This window comes from Aethalodelphis obliquidens, unplaced genomic scaffold, assembly GCF_003676395.1.
Source record: "Aethalodelphis obliquidens isolate GAN/ISIS:26980383/991018 unplaced genomic scaffold, ASM367639v1 scaffold78, whole genome shotgun sequence".
Lineage (NCBI taxonomy): Eukaryota > Metazoa > Chordata > Mammalia > Artiodactyla > Delphinidae > Aethalodelphis > Aethalodelphis obliquidens.
In genome coordinates, this window is record NW_020838022.1 from 7,089,688 (window position 1) to 7,111,888 (window position 22,201).

Genomic DNA, 22,201 nt, shown 5'->3' on the forward strand with positions numbered 1-22,201 from the left:
AAAGCCAGGTTGAAAAGAGACCCACATGCATATGGGAAATCAGAGTATGATAATGGTAGCATTTCAAATGAGTGGGGGAGAGACATAATGGCACAACTGGGTACCCATTTTCTAAAAATTCAGATTCCTTTTCTCATACTATATGAAAAAATTAGAGATGGATCCAAAAAATCTAATAAAATAACAAACCAGAAATGTAACAGAAGAAAATGGAAGAGATTATTTTTTTTATAATCTTGGGGTTAGGACACCTAAGAAGCCATTTAGTGGCAGGGAATTAATATCTATATTTTACAGACAGCACTTCAAATCAATTTTAAAAAGACAAACCTTGAAAGAAAAACGTGCAAAGGATAGGACTGACAATTCACAGAAGAAATATAAATGACTGAAAAAACATGGGCAGAAGCACAACCTTACTAATTACAAGAGAAATGGAAATTAAATGAGATAATCAGATTCGTAAAAATTATAAGACTGATAATATCCAGCACAGTTGTAGGGAACTGGACACTCTCATACACTGTTGGTACATGTGACAGTACTGATTCCCAATGTTAAATGCACAGAGTCTCTCCTGGCATCCCCATTTCTAGGACTTTATCCTATAGAATCACTTGCATAAGTACATAAGCACATACGTATGAGGAAGATCAATGCAGTTTTATTCCTATTTCACATAAAAAATAAATATAACTGATTTTTATTAAGAGAAATCCTTAAATAAACTATGGTTCTATTTATTCTATGGGATGTAACACAACTGTTAAAAAGAATGAGGTTGATCTGTATGCACAGAGAAGGGTGTCTGATACATCACAGAATGAAAAAAACAAGTTGCATAACATTATCTATGTATACTATGATGCCATTGTATTACAAATAGTGAGCATATGCATATATATGTAAGATTGTACGTATGTAAGAAAGGTTCTAGGAAGATTTACAAACTGTTAGTAGTAGGAACTCTACTACTACTGAGAGTGTGATTTTGGGGTGAAGAGAGGGCTTTCTGAATTACTTTTATAGTACTTTTGTACTATTTTAATTTTTTTAACAATGGGCTATGTACTACGTTTGTATTTAAAAGAATTTATAACATCCAGTGTGGTGAAAGGAGGGGGTAAAGTCAGCCACTGCTGACGGGAATATAATCTAGCACAATCTTTCTAGAAAGTAATATGGCAATGCATATTGAGAACCTTAAAAAGATTAAACCCTTTGACCCAGTGATTTTATTTTTGGGAATTTATCCTAGAAAATATTTGAAAATTATTTGCACATGAAAATGTGAGTATGAAGCTAGTCACAGCACCTTTGTTTAAATTTTTCATGGTTACTTATTGTTTATTTTTCCAATTCAAAACTGTGAAAATGTTTTAACATTCTTAAAAGTTATTTTTAATAATAATTATAAAGAACTATCTGCATAAAAGTAGGGAAAATCTTCCTTTCCACCTTCCAATTCCATCTGCTCTGCACTCCCAGCTGGTACCCTAGCTTCCTTGCTTCCCTTTCTTCATACTCACTCCCTTCCTCTCAAGGTACCGTTAACTTAACGCTTCTTTTCTCAATCTCAAGGGTAGAGAGCCTGGTTTTGAATCCTGGATCTGTCACAGACTGTGTGTCCTTGGACCTGAGACCTACCTCAGAGGGTTCTTGAATTAAATGAGTTAGTTCCTGTAAAGTACTTAATCTAGAACAGGGCCTGGCACATAAGACACTCTCAATAAATGTCAGCTATTATTTTCTATGCATATGCAAATCCGTTTTAAAAGCATATACAAACAAATGGCATTCTAAGCATACTATTCTGCATCTTGCCCTTTTTCACTTAATATGTAAATGCAAATACCCAAAATATAAGAGCTAACATTAGAGCTTTTTGAGTTTTGACTATACAGGATGTGCTATGCAGTTTACATGCATTATCTTATTCAACCTCAAAACAGCCCCATGAGGTTGTATCAGTCACCATCCCCATCCTCCGTTTTATAGATAAGTAAATTCAGAAAAGTTAAATAGTTTTGCCTAAGATCATAAAGCTAGGGAGTAGCAGAGTTGGGACAAACACATGTCAGTGAGTCACTACTATATGCTTTGGAAGTAGTAATACCCACTATCATGGAAATAAACATCTTCATATGCTCCTGCAAGTTAGAAAAAGGATAGCTATACATATGCTTATGTATGCATCGCTCTGGAAGGACACAAAAGAAACTGACAGTAGGTGTTGCTTTTAGCAAAAAAAATTTGGAAACTGAGATACAAGGACAAGGATGAGAGGAAAGCTTACTTACAGTCTACACTCTTTTGTATTGCTGATTTTTGTACAATGTTCATATACCTATTCAAACAAAAGAATATGGGAGAAAATAAAACCTTACCCTTGTATTCACAACTACAATTTCTAAAAATCCAGACTTGATAAGGTAGGTAGCAAAATAAGGTTGTCCTCCTTTCCTGTGCCACCAAGTGTTCCCCACCTTTATGAGTACAGATGTCCATGTCACCTTAGAATGGCCAGGCCCTTCTCTGTTACCCTTCTGATTGCCCCTATGCGACAGGGGGGTGACCAACTTACCAGGAAACCAACTCTCCCCTCCTCCTAGTATTGTATAAGCCCTATCTGTCCCTTTACCAATTCTCTTCTCCCTCCTAATCAATGTTTTCCTCATCTTATATCTTCCTGGTTTAAGCCCCATTTCCTTCCTTCTCCTAAATTCTCACATCACTTAACAGTATGAAGTAGAAAGGACCCCTGGACAGAAAGTCTGAAGTCTGCCACTTTCTAGGCCTTAACTTGGTGAAGTTACTTAACACTCGCAAGTCTCCTGGTATATCAAATGGGACTAATAAGAACACCTTCCTGAAAAGGCTGCTTTAAGAAAATGTTTGAGAAAAGCACTTTATAAACTATGAAATTCTATTCAATTGTTAATTATTACTTGTCATACCTTGTGTAGATTTTAAGCTCTTTGTCCACAAGGGGCTTCTTTTCTAAACTCCCAATTTGCCTACACCCAGCAGGCACTCAATAACATTTGTCGGAATGTTTTTTAAGAAAAAGGCCAAGCATTCAAGTTGGGGTAAGCATTACCACATCTGCTTTGAATCTTTAGGGCAGCTACAAAAGCAAGACTGGAGGTCATCTGCCCTGCCGTCTCCAATGGGAACGTGGTGAGCACTTGCTCTGCATGCCCCTGGTCACAAGTAAACTCTGCTTTTCCAGTAAAGTTATCAGAAAAATGATTTCTTTTAGGCATATGCATATACATATATAAATATGTAACATACATAAATATATTATTCTTAATTAAGTGTGCCAAAATGAAATAGGATAGCTGGGATTGAATTTAAAATAATCCAGGTGGAGGAAGTGGGTAAGGGTATAGATGAAACAAGACTGGCCAGGAGCTGACAGTTACTAAAGCTGGGTGATGGGGCTTTTTTTTTTTTATGCTCTCCTCATGTCCCTACATTTTTTTAAATTTCTTAATTTTATTTTTTTATACAGCAGGTCCTTATTAGTCATCAATTTTATACACATCAGTGTATATATGTCAATCCCAATCGCTCAGTTCATCACACCACCACCACGACCACCCTGCCGCTTTCCCCCCTTGGTGTCCATACGTTTGTTCTCTACATCTGTGTCTATTTCTGCCCTGCAAACTGGTTCATCTGTACCACTTTTCTAGGTTCCACATATATGCGTTAATATACGATATTAGCTTTTCTCTTTCTGACTTACTTTACTCTGTATGAGTCTATAGATGCATCCATGTCTCAACAAATGACCCAATTTCGTTCCTTTTTATGGCTGAGTAATATTCCATTGTATATATGTACCACATCTTCTTTATCCAATTGTCTGTCGATGGGCATTTAGGTTGCTTCCATGACCTGGCTATTGTAAATACAGCTGCAATGAACATTGTGGTACATGACTCTTTTTGAATTATGGTTTTCTCAGGGTATATGCCCAGTAGTGGGATTGCTTGGTCGTATGGTAGTTCTATTTTTAGTTTTTTAACGAACCTCCATACAGTTCTCCATAGTGGCTGTATCAATTTACATTCCCACCAACAGTGAAAGAGGGTTCCCTTTTCTCCACACCCTCTCCAGCATTTGTTGTTTGTAGATTTTCTGATGAAGCCCATTCTAACTGGAGTGAGGTGATACCTCATTGTACTTTTGATTGGCATTTCTCTAATAATTAGTGATGTTGAGCAGCTTTTCGTGCGCTTCTTGGCCATCTGTATATCTTCTTTGGAGAAATGTCTATTTAGGTCTTCTGCCCATTTTTCGATTGGGTTGTTTGTTTTTTTAATATTGAGCTGCACGAGCTGTTTATGTATTTTGGAGATTAATTCTTTGTCCATTGATTCATTTGCAAATATTTTCCCCCATTCTGAGGGTTGTCTGTCTTGTTTGTAGTTTCCTTTGCTTTGCAAAAGAATCTACGTTTCATTAGGTCCCATTTATTTATTTTTGTTTTTATTTCCATTATTCTAGGAGGTGGATCAAAAAAGACCTTGCTGTGACTTATGTCAAAGAGTGTTCTTCCTATGTTTTCCTCTAAGAGTTTTATAGTGTCCAGTCTTACATTTAGGTCTCTCCTCTATTTTGAGTTGATTTTTGTGTATGGTGTTAGGGAGTGTTCTAATTTCATTCTTTTACATGTAGATGTCCAGTTTTCCCAGCACCACTTATTAAAGAGGCTGTCTTTTCTTCATTGTATATCCTTGCCTCCTTTGTCATAGATTAGTTGACCATAGGTGCGTGGGTTTATCTCTGGGCTTTCTATCCTGTTCCATTGATCTATGTTTCTGTTTTTGTGCCAGTACCATATTGTCTTGATTACTGTAGCTTTGTACTATAGTCTGAAGTCAGAGAGTCTGATTCCTCCAGCTCCGTTTTTTTCCCTCAAGACTGCTTTGGCTATTCGGGGTCTTTTGTGTCTCCATACAAATTTTAAGATTTTTTGTTCTAGTTGCGTAAAAAATGCCATTGGTAATTTGATAGGGATTGCACTGAATCTGTAGATTGCTTTGGGTAGTATAGTCATTTTCACAATATTGATTCTTCCAATCCAAGAACATGGTATATCTCTCCATCTCTTTGTATCATCTTTAATTTCTTTCATCAGTGTCTTATAGTTTTCTGCATACAGGTCTTTTGTCTCCCTAGGTAGGTTTATTCCTAGGTATTTTATTCTTTTTGTTGCAATGGTAAATGGGAGTGTTTCCTTAATTTCTTTCAGATTTTTCATCCTTAGTGTATAGGAATGCAAGAGATTTCTGTGCATTAATCTTATATCCTGCAACTTTACCAAATTCATTGATTAGCTCTAGTAGTTTTCTGGTGGCATCTTTAAGATACTCTATGTATAGTATCATGACATCTGCAAACGCTGACAGTTTTACTTCTTCTTTTCCAATTTGTATTCCTTTTATTTCTTTTTCTTCTCTGATTGCCGTGGCAAGGACTTCCAAAACCATGTTGAATAACAGTGGTGAGAGTGGACATCCTCGTCCTGTTCCTGATCTTAGAGGAAATGGTTTCAGTTTTTCACCATTGAGAATTATGTTTGCTGTGGGTTTGTCGTATATGGCCTTTATTATGTTGAGGTAGGTTCCCTCTGTGCCCACTTTCTGGAGAGTTTTTATCATAAATGGGTGTTGAATTTTGTCGAAAGCTTTTTCTGCATCTATTGAGATGATCATATGGTTTTTCTGCTTCAATTTGTTAATATGGTGTATCACGTTGATTGATTTGCATATACTGAAGAATCCTTGCATCCCTGGGATAAATCCCACTTGATCACGGTGTATGAACCTTTTAATGTGTTGTTGGATTCTGTTTGCTAGTATTTTGTTGAGGATTTTTGCATCTATATTCATCAGTGATATTGGTCTGTAATTTCCTTCTTTTGTAGTATCTGTCTGGTTTTGGTATCAGGGTGATGGTGGCCTCATAGAATGAGTTTGGGAGTGTTCCTTCTTCTGCAATTTTTTGGAAGAGTTTGAGAAGGATGGGTGTTATCTCTTCTCTAAATGTTTGATAGAATTCACCTGTGAAGCCATCTGGTCCGGGACTTTTGTTGGAAGATTTTTAATCACAGTTTCAATTTCATTACTTTTGATTGGTCTGTTCGTATTTTCTATTTCTTCCTGGTTCAGTCTTGGAAGGTTAAACCTTTCTAAGAATTTGTCCATTTCTTCCAGTTTGTCCATTTGATTGGCACAGAGTTGCTTGTAGTAGTCTCTTAGGATGCTTTGTATTTCTGCAGTGTCTGTTGTAACTTCTCCTTTTTCATTTCTAATTTTATTGATTTGAGTCCTCTCCCTCTTCTTCTTGATGAGTCTGGCTAATGGTTTATCAATATTGTTTATCTTCTCAAAGAACCAGCTTTTACTTTTGTTTATTTTTTTATGGTACGTGGGCCTCTCACTGTTGTGGCCTCTCCCGTTGCAGAGCACAGGCTCTGGATGCACAGGCTCAGCGGCCATGGCTCACAGGCCTAGCTGCTCCGCAGCATGTGGGATCTTCCCAGACCGGGGCACGAACCCGTGTCCCCTGCATTGGCAGGCGGACTCTCAACCACTGCACCACCAGGGAAGCCCTCAAAGAACCAGTTTTTATTTTTACTAATCTTTGCTATTGTTTTCTTTGTTTCTATTTCATTTATTTCTGCTCTGATCTTTATGGTTTCTTTTCTTCTACTAACTTTGGGTTTTGTTTGTTCTTCTTTCTCTAGTTCCTTTAGGTGTAAGGTTAGATTGTTTGAGATTTTTCTTGTTTCTTGAAGTAGGCTTGTATAGCTATAAACTTCCCTCTTAGAACTGCTTTTGCTGCATCCCATAGGTTTTGGATCGTCGTGTTTTCATTGTCATTTGTCTCCAGGTATTTTCTGATTTCCTCTTTGATTCCTTCAGTGATCTCTTGGTTATTTAGTAACGTATTGTTTAGCCTCCATGTGTTTGTGTTTTTTACGTTTTTTCCCCCGTAATTCATTTCTAATCTCATAGCACTGTGGTCAGAAGAGATGCTTGGTATGATTTCAATTTTCTTAAATTTACTGAGGCTTGATTTGTGACCCAAGATGTGATCTATCCTGGAGAATGTTCCATGCGCACTTGAGAAAAAAGTGTAATCTGCTGTTTTTGGATGGAATGTCCAGTAAATATCAATTAAATCTATCTGGTCTATTGTGTCATTTAAAGCTTGTGTTTCCTTATTAATTTTCTGTTTGGATGATCTGTCCATTTGTGTAAGTGAGGTATTAGAGTCCCCCACTATTACTGTGCTACTGTCGTTTTCCTCTTTTATAGCTGTTAGCAGTTGCCTTATGTATTGAGGTGCTCCTATGTTGGGTGCATATATATTTATAATTGTTATATCTTCTTCTTGGATTGATCACTTGATAATTATGTAGTGTCCTTCCTTGTCTCTTGTAACATTCTTTAAAATCTATTTAATCTGATATGAGTATTGCTACTCTAGCTTTCTTTTGATTTCCACTTGCATGGAATATCTTTTTCCATCCCCTCACTTTCAGTCTGTATGTGTCCCTAGGTCTGAAGTGGGTCTCTTGTAGACAGCATATAGATGGGTCTTGTTTTTGTATCCATTCAGCGAGCCTGTGTCTTTTGGTCGGAGCATTTAATCCATTCATGTTTAAGGTAATTATCGATATGTATGTTCCTATGACCATTTTCTTAATTGTTTTGGGTCTGTTTTTGTAGGTCCTTTTCTTCTCTTGTGTTTCTCACTTAGAGAAGTTCCTTTAGCATTTGTTGTAGAGCTGGTTTGGTGGTACTGAATTCTCTTAGCTTTTGCTTGTCTGTAAAGCTTTTGATTTCTCCATCGAATCTGAATGAGGTCCTTGCCGGGTAGAGTAACCTTGGTTGTAGGTTCTTCCCTTTCATCACTTTAAGTATATCATGCCACTCCCTTCTGGCTTGTAGAGTTTCTGCTGAGAAATCAGCTGTTAACCTTATGGGAGTCCCCTTGTATGTTATCTGTCGTTTTTCCCTTTTTGCTTTCAATAATTTTTCTTTGCCTTTAATTTTTGCCAATTTGATTACTATGTGTCTCAGTGTGTTACTCCTTGGGTTTATCCTGTATGGGACTCTGTGCTTCCTGGACTTGGGTGGCTATTTCCTTTCCCATGTTAGGGAAGTTTTCTACTATAGTCTCTTCAAATATTTTCTCGGGTCCTTTCTCTCTCTCTTCTCCTTCTGGGACCCCTATAATGCAAGTGTTGTTGTATTTAATGTTGTCCCAGAGGTCTCTTAGGCTGTCTTCATTTCTTTTCATTCTTTTTTCTTTATTCTGTTGCACAGCAGTGAATTCCACCATTCTGTCTTCCAGGTCACTTATCTGTTCTTCTGCCTCAGTTATTCTGCTGCTGACTCCTTCTAGTGTAGTTTTCATTTCAGTTATTGTATTGTTCATCTCTGTTTGTTTGTTCTTTAATTTTTCTAGGTCTTTGTTAAACATTTCTTGCATCTTCTCGATCTTTGCCTCCATTCTTTTTCCGAGGTCCTGGATCATCTTCACTATTATTATTTTGAATTCTTTTTCTAGAAGGTTGCCTATCTCCACTTCATTTAGTTGTTTTTCTGGGGTCTTATCTTTTCCTTCATCCAGTACATAGCCCTCTGACTTTTCATCTTGTCTATCTTTCTGTGAATTGGGATTTTTTTTTCAAACATACTTTTGCGTATGTTTCAAACTTCCTATAATGAAAGTTTATAAAGTGTGCTAAAACAAAGATGAGTGTAAATAATGCCTAGCACAGCACTTTGCACATGGGTAGTCAACAAATCTGGTGAATCAAAGAAAGAAAATGGAGTCAATAAATCACACAGTTTAAATTCTATTATCTTCCAAGGAAGAGCACATGAAAAGATGAGTGGTAAGAGAGGTAGGTAGAGTTTTCAAGGAATAATGGTTACAACCATAATGATACAGAATGTAGTATTTACTGAGCAACTTACTATGTGCCAGGCACATTGCTAAGAGCTTCACATGCATCATTTCATTTAATTCTTACAATAATCCTACAGGTGGGTTTTTTTTAATCCCCATTTTACAGATGCAGTATTAAGGTTCTAAGAGATACTAAATAACTTGCCCAAGATCATGTGACTAGTAAGTGGCAGAGTTAAGATTCAAATATACATCTGAATTCAAAGCCCATATTCAACCAGTGTACAAAACTGCCTTTCCAGTACTTAATAAATGTATTCAATGCACCTAAATTAAAAAGGTTTTTAAACACTTTGATACCATATTAAAATCTCCCTAAACTTCCACTTAATAAAAGTAATGTAGATTGGAAACTGCAGCATAATCTAGAGAAAAAGAACAAGGGAAAGAAAATATTAAGGGAGTATTAAACCAGGCAAAGGCTTGAATCTACATAAATGACAACACACTTTCAACATACTTCCAATATAACTATTTCCTGAAACATAAACTGAGATATGATTTGACAAACACCTCTAATAAAGCTCCCAAATTGTCCATCAGGGGCTCCACCAAGTCCCTGATTTGTTTACACTGTCTCAGAACACCTGGGATTTTATGGTCACTGTAATTGTGGCACTTATCACTAATTTCAGACTTATAAAAATCTGTAAAAAAAAATTCCTATATACCCTTCACCCAAATGTTAATATCTTACCATATATACGTTATCATTCATTCCCTCTATCCATATACCTTTTTCTGAAAGGTTAAAGAGTAAGATGCAAACATGATGCCCCTTTATCTCTAAGTACTTCCATGTATCACCACTGTATTTTAATCAGTTAGTCACATATCTGCTGCTAAATTCTGTAACTCCCCCCAGAGTGAAACCCTGTTTTATTAATTCATCTTTCTCTACTGACACCCAGCACAAGAGAAGCTACAGGACAAGAAGTGTCACCCCAGAACAAGTGACACGTTAAATACCGTTCTTAGTTTCAAGCCAAAGAAAATGAATAAGTTACAAACATTTCTCGAGTACCCATCCCATGCAAAACATTCTATATTGGGTAATTTAAGAAGTATAATAAACCACAAGTTTGGCTCCTTACAATTAAGAATTTAAACTGAGCTGAGGTTATGTTTGTGATGATGATTTACATTCTACACATTCTTGCTGTGAATATCTAACACTCAGCATCTACTCTAGATACTGTTTTCTATCTCTTCACAGATTACTTTGCTCCATATAAATTATTTAATGCAAAGACCGTAATACCCTTAATGAAAATGATTTTAAAAGAACCACCATTCATTTGTAATCACAGTTCCTTATAAGTAGTCATATGTTTAGTGATGACAAATTATCATATTAAAGTACTTCTACAAAATACAGACTGGCATCTGTTACAAGCTAAAGCTATTTGCTATTGCGAACATTTGACATTTTTGAAATATTGCTTTAAAAAAAAGGTAAAAGGGCTTCCCTGGTGGCACAGTGGTTAAGAATCCGCCTGCCAATGCAGGGGACATGGGTTCGAGCCCTGGTCCGGGAAGATCCCACATGCTGCAGAGCAACTAAGCCCGTAAGCCACAACTACTGAGCCTGCGCGCCACAACTACTGAAGCCCGTGCGCCTAGAGCCCGTGCTCTGCAACAAGAGAAGCCACAGCCATGAGAAGCCGGCACACCACAATGAAGAGTAGCCCCCGCTCACCTCAACTAGAGAAAGCCCGCGCGCAGCAATGAAGACCCAACACAGCCAAAAATAAATAAATAAAATAAATTAAGTTATTAAAAAAAAGGTAAAGGATAAACCTTTTATTATAAAAACACGCCACGGGGGGGGGGGGGAACATAAGATGTAGGATTTAATTCTGGCTATTCCTGTCCATTTCTAACATATAGGAGGGCACTACACCATTTTAAGCACTCAATCACCACATGTGGCTAGTGGCTACCATATTGGACAGTGCAAATATAGAACATTTCCATCGTCACAGAAAATTCTGCTAGACAGCATTGTTGAGCCATTAATTCTCCATTCCCTTGTAAAAAGCCCTGCACCTTTGAGGTCCATGTCATTCAACTAAACCACTGCTTCCCAAATTAATATGCATACAAACCACCTGGGATCTTGTTTAAATTCCTATTAAGTAGGTCAGGGGTGGGGCTTCAGATCAGGCATTTCTAACAACTCCCAGATGACGTCCATTCTGCTGGTCCACAGACTATGCTACCTTCTTCCTCTCCTTCTTGCTAATAATTGTCAACTTCCAATCATTCCACTCACACATCACTTTCTTTAGCACACAGCTCACAGCCCTCTTCTCCATCCTGACCCCTGCCCATCATGCTGGGTGATTTCACTATCCACATGGACAATCCAAGCAACACCCAGCCATTCAGTTCCTTAGACTTCACTGATGTCCTCCATCAACCACCTAATCCCTATAATCATACCCAGATACCTCATAGTCACCTAAAAGGATTCTACCTCTGAAATCACTATATCATACTTTGGAACCACAGATGATTGCTTTCCCAAGTACTTTCATTCTCATTGTTCTTCAATCTTACCAGGACCTCCAGTCTATTAATTCCTTTCAGTTTCTTTACTCTCGCAAATATTCTAAACTCCCTTATCCCTTTACTCTTATGTTGAACCCACTTGGAAAAATTCCGATTCTGAATGAACCAACTAGATACTTTCTCTATTCTACACCCAGGATCCTGTACTGCTGTAAGAAATGTCACACAACCTGACTGATGGCATCACTTTATAAATTCACGGTTACCAACCTCAACTGGTCCAATTCAGTCCAGAAACTTTACATTTCTCTAGGCAAACTTCCTCCCCTGGTCTTCACAACTATTCTTTCAAAACAACTTCTCTCTCCTTCAACTTCCAACCCCCACCCCTCCCCCTACATTCTCCCTCACAGAGAAAACAGACCTGATAGGAACCACTTATCCTCTTCCTTCTCTCCTATTACAGTGGAAAGGACCTCCTTATCACAGGACAATTGTTCCACTTGTGCACTGAATCCTCCTTCTTGTACCTTCAATCTCTTCTCGTTCATTGGATCCTTTCTTGTAAGCATTAACAACTAATCCCCCCCCCCACCAAAAAAAAGGCCAACGAAGTGAAAGAAACCAATCTGAAAAGGCTACATACTGTATGATTCCAACTATATGACATTCTGGAAAAGGCAAAAGTATGGAGATGGTAAAGAGATTCTCAAATTTAATATTTCAAAGCACAGTTCATGTTATATCAAGCTAACATGACAGACTGAATTACATAGTATTTATCGTTTTGAGTATTAGCAAAGTAGGTACTGAGCCACAAATGGCAAAAACGATCAAGAAATCGCCAAAGGTATCAATTCCTCTTTGCTGTATAGATTAGTGCCATACAATTCTCAAAGACAGTCCCTGAAATACAATCCTATAAACCCCCAACATAAATTACAATCATAAAGTAGCATATATGTTTCCCATTAGAATAATGAAATAATTGGAAGTTCTGTTTCTGACAAAGCACTCAATATCTAATAAATTCAAGCTAGATGAATGTGATAAAAGTCAAAATTCAATAAACAGAAACTCTGTCATACTTTTAAACTGTAATATTATCCTTTCAAGTTCTACAAGATGAGTATAAACATACTACATGTGTCAATAATACAGGGAACCCAAATGTGCTACCAAACTATACACTGAACCCAAAATTCAAATCAATCGTATCACAAATTTGAATTGTAGTATTCCTGCCAGCTATATTGAAAGAAAAGTCCTCTTGGGACTTCCCTGGCAGTCCAGTGGTTAAGATTTCACCTTCCAATGCAGGGGATGCAGGTTTGATCCCTGGTCGGGGAACTAAGATCCCACATTCCTCAGGGCCAAAAAACCAAAAGAGAAAACAGAAGCAATATGGTAAAAAATTCAATAAAGACTTTAAAAATGGTCCACATGAAAAAATCTTAAAAAAAACGGAAAGCCCTCCTGAAAAGCATGAATTTAGATCTTCCTCATTAAAAAGTTTCTCAAAGCAAAAAGGTGGTCAAAATTATTTTTATGTAGTCTGCACTGACTTATCTCTACCACTAGATGGTACTATCAGCCTCAGAAACTGAGGAAATAAAAGGGGAGATGACTATATTAATCATTGTTGCCACCCTCAAATATCCTGCCCCAGTATGCTGACACACTTGTATTCGTCAGATTATTAAGTCTCAATCCTTGCCTTTTCATATATGCTCACTACAATTGTGAAGAGAATCAAATAAATCCGCTGTTAAAACCTGAAGCAATGAAAGGTGGGAAAGTTTACTCTTAACCTTTCACGAAAGGTTTTTCAATTCAATTACAGAATTAAGTGAGGAAAAAACTGAAGGAAAACACTATAAAGTTTATCAGTTGTACTTTATCACCTCAAAAACATTCTGTTCTTATTATTTGTCCAATATGTTTACCTTAATGACAAGTTTTTGCTAAACACTGAATTTTTAACCAGCACTTCTGAAGTATTTAGACCAATCTGGTCCTGAAGGGGAAACAATACTATTTTGTATTATAAAACCAAGATCTAAGAGATCAAAAAAGGGCCACAAATTTTAATATGCTAACACTGATAACTAGGTAAGTCTTTATAAAAGCAACAACTTCCTAAAACAACAGGTTCAAACCATTCTTAATTCTAAGCAACACGTTCTCAGAAGCTAACAAAAACTTTAAAGATCTCTAATCTAAATGGAAGGATAGAACAATCTCAAATTAAATCTAAGCCTTTTTATATTGCTAGTAAAAGTATCAAAACCATCTGTTTGAAAAGGTTTGAAACAAGTCAGAATTCAATTTGAGAACTTTCCCATACCTTTTAAAGACCAACTACAGCTTGGCTAACTATACATGAACATGACTATCCTGGTTTTGTATAAATTTAAGTGGAAATAAACTATAAAACAATTTTAAAACTTTGTATTTTAAAAGTGATTACCTCTTATGAACATGTCTGTATTAAGAAAAAGAAGTACTACAATGTGAATAAAAATTTAACAGAAAGCCTGTTTATCACAAAATGCACTAGTATCCCCAGTTCACGTTTTCTTTATCTGACAGTAGCAAGGTTTCTAATTATTACCTTTACAATCTACTAACATACTTACCTGAACACAGAAATCTGTAACCACTAGCATCATTTCCCCCTAAAGATAAATACATTCTCAACATACTCTTCATAAGAATTTTGGGGTAAAAGTTTTCTTAAAAATTCAGATCTTTTTCACTATGTACATTAGTTTATTTGAATGCTTCTCTCTCTTTTTTCCCCCCTCATAATGGTTCATTCATAACTTGAATAATTTTTATAGGGCTTAAACTTAAAAGCGAACAGAACGTGTTCTCTATACTTAAATATCTTAGTTATAAATCTTAATAATAGGAATAAAAAGGGAATTAATTTACAGATATAATAAAACTGCTCTCAAAGGGCTTTGAATCTCTGTAGGAACTGGGTTAAGCATTCTATTTTTTTTAATTAAAGTATAGATGATTTACAATGTTGTGAAAAATATGGAACGCTTCACGAATTTGCGTGTCATCCTTGCACAGGGGCCATGCTAATCTTCTCTGTATCGTTCCAATATTAGTATATGTGCTACTGAAGAAAGCACCCGAATGCTTTTAATTCTTCAAAATGTATTCAATATTGAGATATGTCTTGTGGTGAAAGTCAATACAGTATAATTCACTCATATTTTACTCAAATTTCCTCTTGAAATTGAAAAGTGGCTGAATAACGTACCTTCAGAGTTATGTGCAGTTTTCTTGTGTTTTCGGCAATAAACCCTACAAAAAATGAAGAAATTAAAAGTAAACAAACCAAATTCATTTTTCAAATTAAGAATGAGCAGTACACTTCACCCCATTCACAAGCTGGATTCCAAAAACCTTATCATTAAACTTTCTATGCCATTTCTCTAAGCATTAAATTCCCTACCAAAAACACCCTTTACGATGATGATGAAATGCTTTGAAATGGGAACAAATTTTTACAAAGGCCTAAAGAAAGTATGACTGTTTTAAAAAAACTAAAAGAGAAGTTAAATAATTACATGTAAATTCCTTGTGAAGGTTTCTCTCGTATCTGAGCTTTATCATGCAATGCACAGTGGTAGTGGTATGTCCTGTGACATGTTTTCACATCACAACCAATTGTAGCTCCAGGACAATGGCACAAAGAACACATCTACAGGAAAACAATAAAATAATATTATTAGTGTGTGATTTTGCTATGGCTATGAAATCAGGTTAGAGGCATATCAAATCTCTGTCAAGGAAAACAAATTGGTTATTGAAAAGTTCTGTAACTAATAATGCTACTTTTCTTGTTTTCTCACCTAGAAATAATTCAAATCAAATTCTACTGGGAGTATTTTTTCCCATGTTAAACTATGACAATATTAATGGAATATTATTAATATCTATTGGTTCATTGTGGTTAAGAGAAAATCTGAAATGTTGTAAATCAGGAATGTAAGCTGTAGACCTTTTCACAATCCAGATCTTCCTGGAAATGAGTAACTGGAGAAAATGGCTCATTCCAGAAAAAATTTTCTTTCACATTTCCACTTATCAATGAGAATTTTTAGAAAAAAACTCACATACTATTTGGGAACCTGGTAAAATCAATTTCAAGTGAGGGAAGGAGAGAAGATAAAAGAATTAGGTAGATTTTCAAATACCTCGAGCCCTAAAAATATTTTGTGATGTCAAATTGATTGTGAAAACATGCTCATCTATTTTAATTTAATCTGTTACTTACCTCTCACATTATGAAGTCAAGGAAGTAGATAAAACAGATTCTTTCAAGATATTTTAATATACCTTACCTTCTGACTTTATTGGATAATTCATACTGTTTAACTAGCTCATGTCTAAATTTAGAAACAAATTCTTTAAGAAAAGTACATAACAATGACTGTTAGTGGTTTTGATTAACATATCATAGTATACGGTACTGAGTGGACTTTTAATCAGGCTGTCTCCTAAGCTATAAATGCCATGCAAAAATAAATTCACAGTAAGGTAAATCTTAAAATCTGTTCATTTGTTTCTTTGTTGTTAGATGCCTCATTTGGAACTGTTCTCCTTCCTCTTGATTAATTTTAACATAAAGAACATCCTAATTTTTGCATTACTTGGCTCCTAAGCAATTTTAGTGTACCAAGAGGCTAATGTAAATTCTAATAAATTGCCTTACATTTCTCTAAGCAAGTCAAACACTCAACCTCTCATTCAAGCTATCATTTAAAAAAGACTCCTATGTAAGTCAGAAACAAACATTCTCAATACAGGTACTTCCCAGAAAACATGATGGCCAGTGCCCATTATTAATGCGAAAGAAATACACCACTTCCTTAAATAAATATAGAAACTTCAAAGCAATACTGTAAAAAGAAACACTGTGCCAAATTATCAAGCAGGGAAAGCTGTTAAATGCTTTTGGGTGGCTTATAAATTCTTGAGGAGGTGGAGCATTTGTACTACAACTTATTTATGAGGTTCTACTATTTTAGTAAATTATACTTCTAATCAAAAAAATCATAGACTTACAGAAATTGTGGAAAACACGAAAGAGCACAACGAAAATTAAAAGATCACTCATACTCACCAAGTGTAGACACCATTACAGTGTTGCTATGCTTACGTGAAAGTATTTTTCTATGTAATTTTGTACATACTGTCACTTGGTTTTTAACTTAATAAACTGAACATTACCATTACTTCATTAAGAACTGTACTGCAAGTAGCTCATTTTGAAATTACATCAAAAATGTGTTTGCATGGGTACATTCTGAAAAAAATTATTGAGTTCAATGAGCAAGCAAAAATAAAAGGAGAGGTACTGTTAAAAATCCTGTAGAGGCTCGGCACTGGCAAACACAGTGAGATGGGCACTCTCAGATACTGCTGGAAATTGGTATACTCTCTGGACAGCAACTTGCCTTATTTATCTTAGAACTTATTAAAAGTTTATACTCTCTGATCCAGTAATTTTCCTTGAATTAATCTAGTCTACAAAATAAATCATACTTAAACAATTTATATGCAATCATTTTCACTGCAAAGTTGGAATAGCCCAAAATGTAAAACCACCTGTGGAAAACAACCACTGAAAAATGTTTAAATAAATTACGGTACAACCATATGTAGGAATGTTCTTTACTCTTTTCAAAAACATTTTAATGGCATGGGAAAAGGTTTATGTATAACATTAAGTGAAAAAATAAAGCAGGATGCAGAGTTAGGTATGCTAATTATGTTTACAACATATACTCTGAAAATAGGTGGAAGTAAACATAGCAAAATGCTGAGTGACTGTGTGTGATTGGTTTTCTTCTTCATCATTTCATATATTTTCTGATTTTTCTACAAAGGGGAAATTACAAAAAATTATTTAAAAACCATTGGAAATACTCTAGCAAATGATTTCAATACCCATCTCTCAGTTTACTGAGAATAAGAAGGAAACCAAATGCCCAAAATATATCAAAATGTGTTTTGGCTGGTTATAAATTCAAATCTGCCCAAAGTATAACCAGTTAACTACAGCAACTCAGAACAAATAAAAATTTTTTAAGTGAGAAAAAGCTTATTCTCATTTTTGTCAGTTTATCTCAAGGAAGAAAAGAAAGAGGAAGATATCCCAATAAAAATGTTTTCAGAGAGTGGAAGATTCTTCTCAAGGCTAGGAGTAGGAATTTTTCTTAATTAGAATTCACAGGATCTATTTTATGCAGCATTCATACACAAGCAGGTATTTCTGCTTGTATAAGAAATTCTGGCAAAGTACTAAGAAAATACCAAAAAAGTGTCCATAATAAAACTAAATATAAAATGTATATCTGCTTGCGTACCTATGAATACAGAATGGGAACACTACTGTGTTCAAGACATCACTACTATATTGCAACACCTGAAATAATTCTTTTTACTTGAACGCCTATGGGACTTAAGATAGAGTATTCATTTTGGCTATTACCATTTTACTTCCTTGTATGACTAATTTATCTTTATAAATGTATAGACTTTATCCATCAAGTGCTTCTAGAACGAGTTTTTTGGAAGACAAACACTGTGACTTACCATGTAGTACTCAATTATCGAGAATGAGAAGGAAACCAAATGCCCAAAATATATCAAAACGTGTTTTGGCTGGTTATAAATTCAAATCTGCCCAAAGTATAACCAGTTAACTACAGAAACTCAGGTTACTCTGTTATTGAAGATTTTAATATCATATGGCATATCTTTTTCTCATTCACGTTTCTAATACCTGCAGACTTGACATAATTATCTTAAAATACATCTAAAAATATTTTAAAAGTCTGATTTGGAAAGGTGAAATTGCGAACAATCCAATTGAAGGGACACAGAATGAGCAGAGAGAATCAAGAAGAGATAAAAAGAAAATTAAAGAAGTTGAGAAAATAGATAGGTGGCTAGTATACTTTTCTTTAAAAAAAAGTATTATGGAAAATAAAACAAAGAGGACTTCTATTGAAAAAAAAGTAGAATAATAGGAAAACGGGCCCCCCCGACACAGCAAGGCACCAGTTGGTTGGACCTGAGTGATGTTATCCTGTATTCCTCTTTACACAAAACATTTATTTGCCCTCCAATCTGTCACAGGCCCTACTGGGCCCTCAGCAGAACGAGTGTCATGCTTGCACTGTAGCCAGGTTGCTCTCCATGTGGGCAAATCAAAGTTAATCTGACAGGAACACATTTCTCAAGGACAGTGGCGGACTTCCTCTTCCCTGAAAAAAGGTCTGTCCCACATATCAAATATTCTGTTGAAGGCCAACTTCCTGTCTTCAATATAGGTATAAATGTCAATTCTCAGCTTATCCTGCCTATACCCTGATTTCAAGTTCTTTAAATAGAGGTGAAAATTTCTTTGTTGTTAATGATTTTTCTTTTACTTTTATTCCTCTATTCAGTTTGCTACCTAGTAGACCTAATAAATTTCAATAATCCATTACTTCTTCCAAAATGGGAAGATTAGAAAAAGAGACTCTTATAGATGTTTACGTATCATACTATCTTTTTAAAAAATGTTAATAAAAATTATATATATTTAGGATGTATACGTTTTAATATACATATACATAGTGAAATGATTACTAGAGTTGAGCTAATTAACATATCCATCTCTTCATATAATTGCCATTTTTTTAGTGCATGTGGTACAAGCACCAGAAATCCACTCTCAACAAATTTCCACGATACCATAGGGTATTATTAACTACGGTCATCATGCTGTACAGGAGATCTCTAGACTTATTTATCCTACATAACTGCAACTTTGTACCTTTTGACAAACATCTCCCATTTCCCCCACCCCTCCTGCCCCTGGTAACCAGGGTTCTACTGTCTGTGAAGCTTTACTATGTTAAGATTAAGTTGTGCCACACAAGCAGAGTCTCAAGGAGCTGATCCACAGACGAAAGAGGAACTAAGTCACGCATGAGAGGAGACAAACGGAACTGAAAGGACTATGACTTAGCTAAAGTCCCGCTGAAGACAGAGGCTGGGACATACCTGCTCCTCAGTCAACTGAAATAGGCCAGGACTGAAATTCACTTTGCAAAAGGAAGAAGTCTTAAGTTAATAAAAGGAAAAATACTGCTTTCTTAGTTGCTATGGGGGAAGCTCAGGGAAAACTCAACTAAGACCACAGACAGAGACAAGGCAAAACAAATGAGATTGCCAACTTCTAGGACAGGCAGAAAGAGAAGGCTCTTGGGGAAAAGCTCTAAGTCTTAGCTTGCTCAGCTTAACTGCTGTATATCTACTATGCATGTCAGTAACTGACCACCAGTGTATAAATATAAATTCTCACAGCCAAGTACTTACTACTCTCAAGATACCTGCTGCAAGAAAACTGCTACAAATGTACAGAGAATGAAAGAGGTTTCAAAAAAAAAAAGTCTGTAGGAAAAAAAACCAAAAGCAAAACAAAGAAAAATCAGAGGGACTTCCCTGGTGGTCCAGTGGTTAAGACTTCGCCTTCCAATGCAGAGGGTGCGGATTCCATCCCCGGTTGGGGAGCTAAGATCCCACATGCCTCGGGGCCAAAAACATAAAACAGAAGCAATATTGTAGCAAATTCAATAGACTTTAAAAATGGTCCAGGTCAAAAAATCTTTTTAAAAAAAGCACTTGGGAGTTGGGAATAGTGTACCTAGGATATTTTCACAGGAGAAACGAGACAAAAATAAAGTGAGAGTAGTTCACCTTACACTGGTGTTTGTTATTCTGTGTTATTTTTAATAACAGAAAACACTACCTCCGGTTAAAACTAGAATGGAGGACAGTGCGGTTGGGGCAAGTTTTCAGAGCTGCCTAAAAAATGCTCCTAACTCCAGGTTCATTACTTGATATAGAGTAATACCTCACATATCCAACACAGTCAGAAAACAGAGTAACCTCTGAATTATCTGGTTCGCAGATGCTGTCCACTTGATTTGTTAAAAACCCCTAAAAAAAAATTACCATTGCCCGGAAAGGTGGAACATGAACTCAGAACTGTTTCTGGTTTATCCTACAGCTACAATTAAAAAATATATATATACAGCATTTTGAAGAAGGTCTCAAAAAATACAAACTTAATAAAATATTCTTAATAAGGGTTATATAATAAAATAATTAGGTCTAAGTAGAAAGCTAGAAAGCAAAAATGAAATCTGAACGCTGTCAAAGTCACTGAAAAGTGATTTGATAGATTAGGACCTTAAATTCCAAGTGCTTCTAAAAAACAGGGCTACTGAAAAGCACTTGTTTTTTACTGAAGTAATAGATAATTCTAAGCAGTTACTGAATAAATAATTTCAGAAGTCTCTTGGAAATCAGAGGGCAAGTAAGCCTGTCAAGCTCTTACTTAACCTAGTCTCCTGACCTAGCTCTCAATATCACATACTCCAACTCCATCCAACTTTATGAATCATCATTATGAGGAATATAAAATTATCTTATCGGAGCTTTTGAAGTTTGTTTTATTCATCTGAAAGATTCAGAGTTTTTCTGAGCTCAGATCTTTTTGTTTAAGCTCTTCTAAGATGTAGGTCTTTCAGGCTGAGGGTACTCTAAAGTGCCACGCTGCTTACTATACTTAATCTGTGAAGAACACCAACTACAATCCATACTCAAATAAGTACCAAGACATCCCCCCAAAACCAGACATAGATTATTTTATACTACTGGTTTGGGTTCTCTTCCATTAGCACAAATAAGCGAGAAGTGATTATATAATGACATAAATTTACAGTATTCTCAATTACAAAGAAGTATCAATATTCAATGAAGGCAAAGGAAAAAAATTTGTGAATTTTTTAAAAATTAATTTATTCAGTAATAGTCAAAGACCTGATTTTCTTCATCATTAGATCTGAAGTTTCTCTTTGGCCTCACATTCATTCTCCTTAATCACCTCCAAAGTAAAACAAAGTTCATTTTATATAAACGACAGGTAAAGTATCTGCGCACATTTAAATTAATCTGCATGCCATAATGAGCTTTCAAAAAATTCACATTTATACAAATACATTCATGACGCATGTACACTTAGTTACACAGATGACAACGAAGCCAGTGAACAAATCTTCAGGAAAAAATTTACCTGTTTTTCCCCCAAAATACTGTAAGGCAAGGATCCTGCAAGCCCAATTCGGCCCATCACCTTGTTTTCATAAATAAAGTTTTACTGGCACACAGACATGTTCACTTCTTTGTGTATAGTCTGTGACCGCAACTGAAACAATATGGCTAGCAAAGCCTTAAATATTTATTATCTGATCCTTTACACAAAGTGTCCCAACCCCTGTCCTAAGGCAATGGTCCGTAACGGAAAGTGTTCATCAAAAATCACTTGGGAATCTTTTTCAGAAAATACCTATCTGCAACCCACCCACACCCCTTTCTGGTTTAATAGTTGGTTAAGTACCAGTGCTCTAAGGATTTGGTAGCACCATTAATTACCTGGCATCTTCTGCTTCTTTGTATGTAGTAAGCAGTGGTTGCGTTCTATACACTTTGGGTGCTCCATTTTACCCTTACTGAATGCCAAATAAGCCACACACACTCTACTTTAAATAGCACTGGCATTTAATATTCATTTAATACTTGTCAAAAGTACTTCCTCCTCCTTGAA

The 22,201-nt window shown here is 35.8% G+C and overlaps 1 protein-coding gene and 1 non-coding gene across 6 annotated transcripts in view; both read right to left on the bottom strand.

Annotated features, from left to right (window-relative positions):
* Positions 1-22,201, bottom strand: part of PHF6 (PHD finger protein 6) — a 52,495-nt gene that overhangs the window by 19,178 nt on the left and 11,116 nt on the right. For all 5 annotated transcript variants that reach the window (XM_027092417.1, XM_027092418.1, XM_027092415.1 and 2 more), the window contains 2 exons: positions 15,102-15,235; positions 14,792-14,835 (listed from right to left, as the gene is read on the bottom strand). In XM_027092417.1, coding sequence (XP_026948218.1) covers positions 14,792-14,835; positions 15,102-15,235 — 178 coding nt within the window. The remainder of the gene's footprint in view (positions 1-14,791; positions 14,836-15,101; positions 15,236-22,201) is intronic.
* LOC113612555 (U6 spliceosomal RNA) lies at positions 14,554-14,660 on the bottom strand. Its single transcript, XR_003429878.1, has one exon. It is a non-coding gene; the product is annotated as a U6 spliceosomal RNA (small nuclear RNA).